The sequence below is a fragment of the Sinocyclocheilus grahami genome, unplaced genomic scaffold (assembly GCF_001515645.1).
Source record: "Sinocyclocheilus grahami isolate Dianchi unplaced genomic scaffold, SAMN03320097.WGS_v1.1 scaffold76.1, whole genome shotgun sequence".
NCBI classification, from domain to species: domain Eukaryota; kingdom Metazoa; phylum Chordata; class Actinopteri; order Cypriniformes; family Cyprinidae; genus Sinocyclocheilus; species Sinocyclocheilus grahami.
Window position 1 is genome coordinate 2,732,599 of NW_015505255.1, and position 14,315 is coordinate 2,746,913.

At 36.2% G+C, this 14,315-nt stretch overlaps 1 protein-coding gene across 1 annotated transcript in view; it reads left to right on the forward strand.

Moving 5' to 3' along the window:
• LOC107586031 (tight junction protein ZO-1-like) overlaps nucleotides 1-14,315 on the forward strand; it is a 136,513-nt gene that overhangs the window by 8,663 nt on the left and 113,535 nt on the right. The window contains exon 2 of the mRNA XM_016273243.1: nucleotides 5,610-5,757. Within this exon, the coding sequence (XP_016128729.1) occupies nucleotides 5,610-5,757 (148 nt within the window). The remainder of the gene's footprint in view (nucleotides 1-5,609; nucleotides 5,758-14,315) is intronic.

Consider the following 14,315-nt stretch of genomic DNA (forward strand, 5'->3'; position numbering starts at 1 on the left):
ATAGACAACAGTGTGTTCGAGTAGATAATAAAATCTCACAATCACTTATTAATTCAGTTGGTGTACCTCAAGGATCAATATTAGGTCCTCTGTTATTCAGTTTGTATATCAATGATTTGCCTGATGTTTGTGCACCTGCTGTAAATTGCCAGATGTATGCTGATGATACAATTATATATTTGCATGCTAAAACTAAAAAACAAGCGGCAGATGAATTATCAGCAGAAATGGTTAAGATTACAAATTGGTTAAAAAACTTGTATTTACATCTTAATGTTAGCAAAACTGTATGTATGGTTTTTTCAAAGTCTGCAAATAGAGATCCCGATCAAGATGTCACAGTTGCAGGTAAAAGGTTATCAGTAGTTCAAGAGTATAAATATCTAGGTATAATACTTGATTCACAACTTTTAAAAAAACAAGTTAAAATAGTTGGGAATAAAATTAAATTACATTTGGCAAAGTTTAGATATATTAGGAATAATTTAACCACTGAGGCCTCAAAGTTATACATTAATGCTATGATTTTTTTTCACATATGAATTACTGTCTCACCAGTTGGACACAGGCAGGTGGGACTATTTTGCAATCAATAGAAAGACTCTATAAGCAGGCTTTGAAAATATTGGATAAAAGGTCTAATTCATATCATCATGGTGAAATTTTAACAAAATATGGGTTTTTAAGTTGGGAAAATATGATTAAATTTGCATATATTTTACTTGTGTTCAAAATTTTGCATGGTTTGGCTCCACTCCCACTTAATAAATTTATCAGGAAAAATTTGAATTATTTTACTAGAGCCACTACTAGAGGGGACTGTATAATACCATATAGAAGAAGTACTTTTGGGCAATCAGTATTTTCTTATAGAGCAGTACATACTTGGAATACTATACCCATAGAATTAAGAAATATTACATCTCTTGCTCCTTTTTCTGAATCGGTAAAAGGGTGGTATTGATAATCAAATATGTCTTCATAATTTGAAGTAGTGTTTCTTTTTTCTTTTTCTTTTTTTGATTGTATTCTGGTTTTTGTAATGTGTTTGTTTCTGTTTTGTGTATTTGTGGATTATGGTTCTTACCATCAACCTGCCAGGGACTGCAGATGAAAATTAGCCTGAATGACTAAATCTGGCTCATTTACATAGTAGACTTGTTTACTCATGTTAATTAATGTGTATTGTCCCTTTTAAATAAAATAAAAACAAACAAACAAATTATGCTGAGATAAATGGTTTTAAGAAAAATGAAATGATGCTTTATGAAACTAAAAACCCTACCAGTAGGTGGCAGCAAGTCACTTTCTCAATGAGTGAGTCATTCAGTCATTCATTCAACTGATTGGTTCAAACGTTTGATTCATTCAGAAGCAAAGCAAGTGACTGTTTGAATTAGTCATTGAATGAGGTCTACTCATTTTTTCTTTCTTCCAAAATGTGGATTCATTCAGTAACGAAACACCACGGAGTGTTTAGAAGTTTATATATTATATATAAATTCATATATTATTACATATTTAAAATATAAAATATTATTTACTTTTATGATATTAAATATAGTACAAAAGTATATTAAAAATGCATTGTACATCAAATTCATTAGTATAGTATTTAATCATATATATTTTTTATAAGTAATATCATTTTAACAAATTATTTAATTGAAAGGTTAATTTTATAAATTCATGCACTATTTATTATATTATTTTATATCTAATAATAATTTATAAAATGAACACTTCAATTAAATGATTTGTTAAATGTGTAATGTGTGTGTGGTACAGTAATCAGTGCTTGCAGGATCTCCCAGTGCCAGTGACCTCTTAAAACACTCACACTGAGCTGGAAGAATTGCTATTTCTAGGCAAGACTTCATGTTACATTCATGAAGCTCACCTCTTAGAGGAGTCGTGAGGAGTGTTTTTCCTTTTGAAGGAAATGCTCTTGTTTGTTGTGAAGTTGAGAGGGGTGGATAAACAGGGCAGACTGTTTAATATTTTAGTGCATTACTCTTAAGGGCCAAGGAAAGGACACATCAGCAAGTAATATTTTCCTGGCCTAAAAATAGCTGCAGCTTAGACATTTTTCACTTTGCACAATAATGCTAGAGCCTCAAAAAGTGTGATAAATGATCAGCATTTTACTGTGCCCTTTTTTACTGTACCCATCTCTGCTCCTGTTTGGGGACCTGCTCTCTGGCTTTGTTTTACTTTACACCTTGTCTTGACCAGACATGATAAAGCAACAAGCGATAAAAGGATTCTTTTCCATGTTATTATGAGTTTTAGAAACCCAGGGAATTTCAAACTACATGCCAGGGACCCCCAAGTATTAAGAAGCCCCTTTGCAGACCCATTTATAATTTGTGGAAAAATAGTAATAATCATGTTTAGACAACGTATTTCCAAAATTCAATGATTAGCTTTTATATGTCTAAAATAAATGATTTAACATTTATATGTTAAAATATTATAGAAATATTTGAGGTAATTGTTAGATTGGTTTTCTAAATACTTGTGTTATGTGACTACATTATGAGTTTAGTTAAATTCTTCCACTCTTGTACTGGTTTAAGCTTCTGCTTAGTACAGTGTGTGAATGAGTCCCCAGAATAACAGACTGTGTGTGTGTGTGTGTGTGTGTGTGTGTGAGTGAGAGAGAGATGAGAAAAGGGAGAGAGTGAGCTTGGTGGCAACAGAAGCCGGTCCAGATTGAATGCGGTGCTCTTGGGTTTAGTGCAAATCCTCTAGGGATCGTGGGCAGTGTGGAGGTCACAGGAGAGAAGCCCAGCTCTGGTGCTCTGCCTGCCAATCAGAGGGATTCACAGAGGCAAATGGGATCCAAGGCTCTCACTTTGGCCAGACTGCTCTCTGGTTTGGGGAATGAATTGTTGAGTGTGTTCTGCCAGGGAGTGAAAGAGCACGTGTATCAGCCTGACCACCATGTAAAAATGAGAGGAAGTGGACAGAAGGGCCACTGTCACTCATCCTGTCTGCCCTTTGGGAACAGAAACTGGCTATGGAGGATATGGAGGAAGATGGATCCTGAAAATTCACAATTGGAGTGGCCTATTTGGTCAGGTTTAGTCTTGGGTTTAGCTTTTTTTTTTCTGTACAAAAAAAATCCCTCTTAAACAGGAATAGAAGTTCTGACACATGTTCACCGAACCGAACACATTTTATATTATATTTACATGCTGTTAATTTAAATAATGGTGAAGCTGTCAGTGTAAACGAGAACAAAAATATGCAATATATATAAAACGTGATATGTCATGTGTGTTAAAAAGATTCTGTCAGGACCAAGGGTTATTTTTGTTTTATTTATTTAGTTTTTTATTCTGTGTATCATGTGAAAAGCAAGCCAATCAAATGCTCATTAATCCAATTTTTTGTGTTTTTTATTTGGTAATATTTAATTTTTTCATCAAATAGTGGAAAGTGGGTCAATCTGCTGCCCATAAATCTGATTTTATTAGTTTATTTAATTATTTATTTGAATCTCAGGTATGATATCAGCCAATTATATAGCTTCAGGCAAATATTTGTTTTTATTTTACTGCAAGGCACCTATAGACTCCTGTACAAGATGGATCTTCAGTGCTTTACTCTGAGCTTATTCGGTTTTAAAGGGGTCATATGATGCTATTTTAAAGATCATTATTTTGTGTATTTGGTGTAACAGAATATGTTGAGATGCTTTAATGTTCAAAAAACACATTATTTTTCAAATACTGTACATCATTGTAGGTCCTCTATGCCCCGCCTCTCTCAAACACGTCGTTTTCAACAAAGCCCCCTCCTTTGACAAGCGCAGTCTGCTCTGATTGGCCAGCTGACCCAGTGCAATGTGATTGGCCGAACACTACAAGCACACGTCGGAAATGTAACGCCCCTTACCATAATCACTTCAGCTTTCAAAGTAAATATCAAGACAGTTAATAATGCCGTTAGTTTTACCATCAGAGTCGCGAGACAGACACAGTGATGATGCAGTACACAAGCCACGGTTAAGACAGATTTCATAATAGAATTCTGCTGTTCTCACTGTGGGTGTGCACTTCAGATTCTCTTGTCTCTTCAGTTTGACAAGAGACAGCAGCAGGAAAATCAAACTGGTAGGTGATACTCATTCCTAAAGGCCACTGGGGTTGCATAAATCACCCAGTGACAGGACTAAAACAAATCCCTCTCTGGCTTTTCCCTGGAGATCACCTGCTTACAGTAGCCCTATGGATTTTGGCCCAAACAGAGAAAAGGTGAGAGAGAGAATTAGTACTCAGTCTCTGTGATATTTGGTTCCTAGATACAGATTTTGTTTAGATCACTGAAAAGTAATGGCACACTCCTCCTCATGCATGATTTGGGGTATCATTCATCTCCTGAGTACAAACCATGCTGGATGCTTTCACGCCCCAAAATGAATTACTTAGGGTTTAGGGGTTGTTTAAATCCCTTACCGTAAATTTGAGCAATGGTAACAGTGATGCTTGCCTTAGAAAGCACCTCTAATTATGGAGACAGCGATTTTTATGAGAGCATTAAAGCTATCATGGCCAATATATCCCGAGGGTTTAATTGCTCCTTGCAGTAATTTACGCTAACAGACACCTCCTGTGAGAGAAGAGAGATCCATATGTGTGTAAGTGAGAGAAATGCTTCTGGAATCTTTGATGCAGGCACATTATACAAAGTCTAATCTTAACAAAAAAACAGTCAGTCTATCCTAGTGGTGAGTGTAGAGTTACGTAAGACCCTTTTATGATAAGCTTGGATTTTAGTTGGATTAGGGTAATCAGGGACGAGTGATGACACCTAAACTATGATGTGTATATTTCTTGCTCCATCGCGTAAATTGCAGAAGTTGTTCTTAATTTACCCTGTGAAATCTTAAGAATATAATATTGCTTGCCTTAAACTAACTCTTTGTTCCTTGCAGTAGCTCAAAAAATTTGTCCTGGGTTAGATTTATGAACTGATAAAACATACATTCTGCTCAAATATTTCCTGTTTGAAAGCTGTTTTTAATATATTTGAATAATGTCTTTTATGCACATCAAGGCTGCATTTATGTAATCATATATACAGTAAAAACAGTAATATTGTGGAATAGTATTGCAATTTAAAGTACAGTTTTCTATTTTTAGTGTTTTGTAGTGTAATGTATTCATGTGGTGACTAAGCTGAATTTTCAGCAGCCATTACTTCAGTGTCACATGATAATTCAGAAATCATTTTAATATGCTGATTTGAAGAAACGGCTGAAATGTTGAAAAACATTGTGCTGCTTAAGTTTTTGGTGGAAATTGTCATACATTTTTGGCCGGATTAATTAATTTTTTTAAATAATTTGAACATTTAAAAGAACAGCATTTATATAAAATAGAAATCTTTTGTAACATTATACATTTCTTTACTGTCAGTTTTGATGAATTGAATTCATCCTTACTGAATTCAAAGTATTTAAAATTTCTTTAAAAACAACAGTACCTTGAATCTAAGACGCTGTGGATGAAAGCGTGTAAATGTAGGTAGCATCTGGTCTGACTGGACATTAATGATCCCAGCATGCCGTATAATTATGTGCTAATGTCTCTCCACTGCAGGGTGCCACCTGATTCAGATGCCCCCGCTGCCTCTGCTGCGACGCCACCTGCTGCGGCTGCGAGTCAGGGCAAACCATCACTGCGCAGGATCAAGGGCCGCATCCACAGAAGCAAGAGCCTGGACAGTATAGATCTACTGGACTGCAATGTGAGTCGATACAGTGCATGCAGAGATGATGTCATTCAGTCTCTTGTTTTTCACAGGCAGAGTGAGACCACCTCTTGAGCATGTGCTGAGAGAGTCATCAGCTTAGCTTGACTGTTTTGGGAAGAAATTAGTTACAGTTGCCTCTATATAAATGTCTCTGTCACAGCTGTGTTTTTTTTTTCTGGTCTGTAATCCTGATACTGTGATGCAGATCAAATGCATCCTTTGCTGCACGCCAATGTCACCAGTGCCAAATCTGTCTTGACATAATGCTGCATTTCATTTAAATTGTGGCAAAGTGACACTTAAAGTAGCACTTCGTCCAAAAATGAACATTTTGCAATCATTTACCCACTCCTATGACATTCCAAACCTAAAAGGTGGTTACAAAGAATGGAACTGAGGCCTTTAAACTTAAAGGGGTCAACTTTTCCACAAGTTGGTACATTTACATTAACATTTAGTCATTGAGCAGACGCTTTTATCCAAAGCGACTTACAAATGAGGACAATGGAAGCAATCAAAGTCAACAAAAGAGCAATGATATACAAGTGCTATAACAAGTCTCAGTTATCTTAACGCAGTACACATAGCAAGGGTTTTTTAAATTATATAATAAATAAAAAGAAAACAGAGAATAGAAAAAGAATAGAGCAAGCTAGTGTTAGAGGTCTTTTTTGCTTTTGTTAATTGTATAATAAATGAAAAGAAAACAGATAGCATACCGAAAGATTAGAAAACAAGTGTTAGGTTTTTTTCCCCTTCATTAAATGTCTGTAACATACTTTGGTTAAAATTCCTCAATGGTCATGTAAAACAACATCTTTTTACCTTGTCAATAACAGCGAGTCGTTTCAGTGCTTGTCTCTTTAAATGCTAATAAGCTACTGCTCACCCCACCCCTCTGTTTTTTGTGTATTTGGTGGTGCATTACCATCAAAAACAAAGCTAATGCACTGCATCCTCAGTTGCTCTGATGTCAGGAGAGAATGAAGACTCTTATGCTCACTTTTACATTTAACTACGAAACGCCTGCCTTGCTTACGAGACATTGTTGTCGCTACAGCTGCTTGAACGAGCGCGGAGAAAATGCTGGACAGCGCACAACTGGCAAAGAGTGGAAATATGCCAACATGGGACAGTCCATCAGCAATCATGGGTCATACCGCTCAGAAAATCAAAACGGCTTTATAATTGAGACTGTTAAGTTTTTGGGGGATTTAAATTTGAATGGATTTTTATCATTGTAGGGTGGTTGTGTCCACACACTAAGATGCATTTATATGCATACACCATGTAAAAGTGAATTTTGCATCCGATGTCCCCTTTGAAGTATGCAAAGGCATCATAAGAGTATTAAATAAGCGGTCCATATGACTTGTGCACTATGTTTTAAGTCTTCTGACATCATTCATAATCTTTGGGTGACATACAGACTGAAATTTAAGTTATTTGCTGGATTCCCCTCCATGTGGGCTGTAAACGGCTGTGAACAGATCATGGAGTCAATAAGTTGAATTTAAGAGCTAAATAACCCAACCTGAGAACTGGGTCAATTGATTCATTATATAATTTGATTCAAAACTGTTTATTTTTATTTTTTAAGTACCAGACAATGCTACTGAACATCCTAAAGAGAGAAATGAATTTCAGTTTAGAATTCAGTGAATGATGTTCCTCACACAAAGCTGTCATGTGACTTGGACAGAAAACTTTGAATGTAGTGTGTTTTATCATTCTTTTATGATGCTTTTGCATCCTTTTTAAAGTTTGAAAGCCTCAGTTCAGTGGCAGTTTCATATATACGTCTCCTTTTGTGTGCGGAAAATAGAAAGTCATTCGATTTGGAACAACACTGGGGTGAGTAAATAATGACAGAACATTTCTTTTTGGGCGAGTTGTTTCTTTAAAGTAATCTTAAAATAATCCATCTTAACCTGAAAATAACTGTTTGATCATGACTGCATTGTCAGGGTACTCACTGTTTCCTTGTCCCGAGGTGCTGTTAAATATAGATGTAGATGGAAATTCTTTCTTCTTCCCTCCAGAGATTTACTTAACACAAACGTCTAATTTTTTTTTTTCATTTGAAATGTTTACTTGTATCAAAACAAGCTATTTTTTACTCATAGCATAACATAGCACCGCAACGTTCTGTCATTTACGGCTACATGTCCAAATTAAATGGAGCAGTGGGGAAAATGGCTTCTGGACATAAACGTACTGACCTCGCTAGTATTAACGGGCCACAGCTCACTGACTCTATCTCGCGCTAGTCCATCAGGTCTGCGTTTCATCAAAGCCCATGAATAGTTAACCGTTTTTATTCAGCGTTAGACCATCACCGTGTTCATAGCAATCAGTAACGATTAGTCTGTTTACCTTAAGACCTTCTTATTGATCCAAGACAACAGTAAACACTTCAGTGAAGTGGAGTTCATTTGTAACCCTGCATTGTAGTACTAAATAACGTAAAATTTATTTAGGTGTCGATTTTCATGCATTCGCTATCGTCTTTATCTTCCTTTACTAGCAGAGACATTATCATGATTCTGTGGGGTTTACAGACATCAAGACTAACAGTCCCAAGGACCCAGAGCATCACATTAGGCTGTTTAAATTTCATTAGGCAGCAGAGAAAAATGCATCGGACAGATTTTCTTTTACATGCTTTAGCCCTGAAGTGCAGGCTGACAGACAGCAGCGCAGGAGGTGGCATGTCCCCATTCATATTCCCCACTGCCAGATGATATCAGATTACTTCTTTGATCATGTGATGTGCAAAGCAAAAGTGTGAGTCACGTGAGCATGTGCAAAACTCACTGACGTCAGAGATGTGGAGGAGTGGTGCTGTGCTATTAAGCACCAGAGGCATATGCCAGCGTGTATGTGTTAGTGAACATGCTGTATTTGCATGTGTGAGGTCCTACACCATTAACAGATGAGCTGCCAGTAAAAGTGTAGTACATGTGACCCAGAGCATAACACAATTGTTTAATGCGATCCGAGTAGGGTTTCACATGGAGAAAACTTTAAAACATTCCATATGTCGGAGCTGAGTGGTTTATTTTAGTGAGAAATTAGAGGAGTAATCTCACAAATTAAATGGGTAAGCCGCTTGATTCAAGCCCTAAAAACCATGATATCCCTGTGAATCTGTGGTGAGCTGAAAGCCTCTTGCCTGGCCCTGGTCATCTCATGTGCACTCACAAAAGAGAGCCGTGTGGGGGAAGGAGAGGTCTGGCAGCAATACTGCCGGTTTCGGAAATCCAACGTCATGCTAATGTGTCACTAATGCAATGTAATGTAGTGTTTTAAGAGAGCTGTGACACAGACGTTAGTTTTAAATCACATTTATGACTCAAAATTACTTTTTATCTTACAACAGAGATGTAGGCATTCAAACGCCAGCTCAAACACTGTACCAGGCAGGATTTTCCATTCAAAATTAAATTGAGAATGTCTTTTCAGTTTCTGATTTTTGAATGCAGATTTGCTGTTCGAGTTTGAATGTAAGGACGTACAATTAAAACTGAAATAAATACCTATGGATGTATTTTTTAACTAGAAAAGCAACGTTTTTAAGACAAACTTAAAATGTTGGCTTGCCAAAGCCTTGAAAGTTTGAAGGAGTCGGTGTCTCCAACCTTTTTGTGAGTGAGGGCTCCCTGAAGGGATAAAATAATCTCTCTATTTATATTAAAAAAATTATATCCTGATATTTTGCATTTTATGCAAAAATGCATTTTATTTTTCCCTAAATTCTGTGTTTTCAATTTGATTTCTTATGGATTCCGTGTTTTATGATTCAGTGCAGATTATCATAAAAAATGGTGTCTAGTGAAATGAATTAATAAAACGTTAACAATTTAATCAATCTTTTAAAATGTAATCAAATGAAAATCAATTTACAACAAAACATAGCATTTTTATTTTTTTATTTGATTTTATCAGACATGATGCTGCACAACAGAACTGTATAAATTAATAATAATAATAAATTACTTGGTTGTATGATATTCCTTAAAAATAATATTATTATTACTTTGAGAATTGCATTGTAGTATACAGTAGTAATATATTCAGTCATATAATTTCACGTTAAACCGGACTTTTATTTTGACTGTTTGTCGTGAAGGTCTTTCAGTTAGTTTTAGGTTTATCGTGTATTTGACGATATGTTTTCTCAAATGAAACTGCATAAAGCTGGTGAAGTGACTCTCAGATCAGCTCTGAAGATGAAGTGCGTGTGTTCATGTCCTCATATATTGAGAAGCAGACGCTGAAAACACTGCGAGTCACGTGTGTTTGAGTTTATGTATCAAGTGAAACTACTCCACGCATTCACACAGACACACAGAACATGCAGACTTATTAGCGACATGCTCTGACTGGTTGCTGTAACATTTATTTCTGTTGTGTGATAGAATGTTAGATTAATCCATTTTGAGTAAAAATTTTATCATCATTATTAACATAAATTTTATCATAATCTCGATATGATATAATTTATCGCCCGACGCTAATTTAGGCTATTTATAGAACGTGCTTGAACGTTTCATTTCTCCTGTCTTAGGACATTTTGTAGTGCATTATTTTGTATCATCTGGATTTATCCTAACATAGAATCTTTAGGCAACAGAAACATAATGGGGGAAAAAGATAAGCAGCCAAAGAATACATAGCCATCTGCAAAACCCAGGTGCTGCTCCAAAACGTGGCCACCACCTTTGCTCACCATCCACTTTGTTAGTGACAGAAATGTCTTCTCTGAAAAACAAGTAGAAATGGCACACTTTTAAAAGGCAAACCGCATATCCACCTTTTTCTTCAACGCGGAAGTAAGCCTATGGGGGAGACTTCCGGTTCATTAGCCGCTATAGGTAAATAACGAGGAGAATAACAACGTGCAGTAAACGGTAAAACTGTTTGCACTACAAACCAGTGTGTTCATAATTTCAGATAATACATTAAAATAATATGATAAGACACACCTGTTTTGTTCAGCTAAAAATAGCTGGACGGAGTGGACGCAGATGAAACCGGAAGCCATACCCATATATTTTCCAAATGGCCGCGCCCATTTTTACGACAAGAAAAAGGTGGATAGAATACACAAATCTCTCAAAACCATAGTCGTTCTCTTACCATGAATTATCAGTCTCAGGGTGGCTGGCCTGCTCATGTCTTTCTAGATGCTTCATTGCAGTCGCCTTTAAAATACAAATACAAAAAATGCAGTAAATCTTAAATTTCATTAAAAACTATAACAAACTAATTCTAAAACTAGAAAGGCAGCTAGCCATAAAACTTGTTTAACCTAGCTAACATACGATTTTATTTTCTCAATAGGCTACTGGCCAACATTAACTAACACCTGAACAAAATTTCGCATTAGTTAACTTAATGTTAATACAAGATAAGTGTTGCTCGTTAAAAGTAATTTTAATTTGGTAATTCAATAAGCTGACAAATGTAGTTTGAAACGACTGCGCAGTTTACCATAGTAAAGTTTGTTACCGGGTAAATGTTACTAGGTTAAACTGGTGTGCAAAATGTTGACACAAACACACAGACAAACGTACATATATTTTTTACCTTGCTTACTGGTCTTATTCTCTCATAAGGTGCATCGACACACAGTGCAGATGTTCTCCGGACCTCTTCCACTCTCGCGGGTTCATCCCCGGGCAAAACCCGTGGTGCTGCCCCGTGAGTTCCGTGTCTACCTCGGATGTGAGTGGCGAGGCGCGACTCGACAAAAGACAATATAGAACCCATTATACTATCTACAGTGGATGCGGACAGTAAAGTAATGCCCCAGTATATTTCTGATGTACAGATGTACTCCAAGCGCTCGTGCTGTTTCTGACACGAAGGACAAACGGATTTTCCAATCATTACATGCGATGTAACATCCAGTGTAGTCAGTCCCAAGCGGTTTCAGAGTTGTAGACACGGTGTAAATCAAATCTTGTCAATCCAAATGTGAGAAATGAGGAAAATAAAGGAGCCTCAATAGAATTGCGCCAAAGAGGCCGTTATGGCAAATACAGTAGTATACAGCAATTTAAAAAATACAGTTAGTCACTGTATGTGGGGTTTGACGTCACAGAAAATTCCCATGATGCAAAGGGTATTACATTTATTTACTGTAAAGTGAATTTGCAGTATTATACTGGGTGATAAACAGTAAATAACTGTAGAAATTACAGAAATGTTTAACAGTGTAGATAGATAGATAGATTGAATGATTGATTGATTGATTGATTGATTGATTTGTGAGATATAAACTTGGAATTGCGAGATATAAATCTCACAGTAGTGAGCAATTTTTTTTAGATATTAATAGATAATTGTGATAATTAATAGATAATTGTGTCAGGCTTGTTTGCACCAAGGAATAAAAAAATAAAAAAAAGTTAACTGTGACTATCTCACAAGTTTGACTTTTCTCACAATTCTCAGAATTGGATGCAGTTTAATTCTCAGAATTAAGAGGAGAAAAGTCAGAATTGAGAAAGATAACCTCAGAACTGCTAGAAAAAAGTCAGAACTGTGAGATAAAGTAACAATTATCGGTTTAATTTTTTATTTTGAAGCAAAAGAAGTCTCTAAAGTATAAAGAACAGAGAATGCATTAGCTGTGTTGAATTTCAGCAAATTCCACTTTCTTTCATTCCAATTAGAATTCTAATTTTCCAATTTAACTTCAATTCAGTTGAAATTCTAATTCATAAATTGTAAGGTAGCAGTGTATCAGTAACGGTGTATTTGGTTGGATTTCATTTTGTGATTTCATTGAAACAGAGAATGTTCGGATGAGAGATATTTATAACAGCTGTGTGTGGCGCAGCAGCATATGCCTAAAGATAATACTTAATGTAATGAACTTTAACATTTTTATGACTGCATGGTAAAGAGAGGATTCAGAGTGAATTGACCTCAGATGGCTTACTGTAGCCGCTGCTGTTAGTACACATGAAAAGAGACCTCACAAACCACATATTTTTAAGATACTTAAGGGTCTAAGATTAAAGACGGGTGACTGCAGCCCCCCTTAATAGGGCATACCAACACCTGTACATATGATTGCTTTTATACAGATGGTTACTCTTTCTTTTCTCGTAGGGCTGCCTAGGTGCTTGATGTAGTCTTTAGTCATTTGCTTTAGCCATTTGTGGAGTAATTAACCTCTCCTTCCCTGAGCTTCGGCAACTGCCACCGCCTTTGTTGGAGCAATTTTTCCCTGTTGACGTGTAATTGCAACATCGACCAAGAGAGAGTGTGTCCGTATGTGGCTGTGTGTGTATTTGTACAGGTGTATGAGCATTTTGATAGAGGGGCAACCCTACAGTGACAGCCTGATGGCGGCCCGTACGTGAGGAGACTGTATAGTAGCTAAATTTAGAAATGGTCTCACTGCAGTTCACATAAGTTAATTCATTATTGATGTCAAGGATGTAGATGGGGCTGATGGCCAGGGAAATTTAAAGCCTGTCTAACATCTAATCCAGGTCTGCTCAAGCTACAGATGACCGATCATAAAGCTAATGATGGAATGGGGAATATGTCACACGTGCCTAGCTGGGAGTATTTATTTGGTTGATAAAGATCAATCACTGAAAGAGGAAGCTGTGTTGTTATGATCATAACATCCCTGAATCATCTTATAAATTATGCAGCATATGGTACTCATGCTGAGAATGAATGAGTGTGGAAATAGAGTTTCTGACGAAATAGGATTTTTATTTTCCATGCGTGAATACAAATCAATTAAATGGCTTATGCAGCCGTTCTTTTTGTTTCTCACACCATTAGCACAAATTGCTTCATAAATCATTTGTTTTGTGTGGATTACCATTCAAAAGTTTGGTGTCAGTAAGATTTTTTTATTCAGCAAGGGTGAGTTAAATTGGTCAAAAGTGACAGAAAAGACTTTGACATTGTTAAAAAAAATTGCTGTTCTTTTGAACTTTCTGTTGATCAAAGACAACTGAAAAATGCATCATGTTTTTTTTTTTACAAAAATATTAAGCAGCATAACCCTTTTCAACATTTATAATAACAAGGAATGTTTTTGAGCACCAAATCACTATATTAGAATGTTTTTTACTGGATTATTTAACACTGAAGACCCCAAACTTTTGATCAGTATTGTAATTCATTTGAAGAAGAGTTTTATATTGGCAGATCCTCACAGGTTCATCTGGGAACAGCTGATTAGCTTCTTTTGATGGCCAAATCTCTTCCTGTTCCACTTTATCCACCCCTGATGGTTTACTTTGTAGTATTCCCTCAAGACAAATAGAGTATTTCTAACTAGAAAGAAAATCACTTTTGTGTTAGAAGTGTGGGGAATCTTGGCTTATAGCCGGAGCTTAATGGAAGAGAGGAAAATTCCCTTTTGTAGGAATAGGGATGTGTGTGCCAAGCTAATTTGACAGTGATGTGTAAAAGGTAATACAACTACAAATGGTCATCAGAGAGTTGAAGAAGATGAAAAAATGTGAGCAGCTAAGACAGATGATGTGTGTGGGAAAGAAATGGACTGCTAG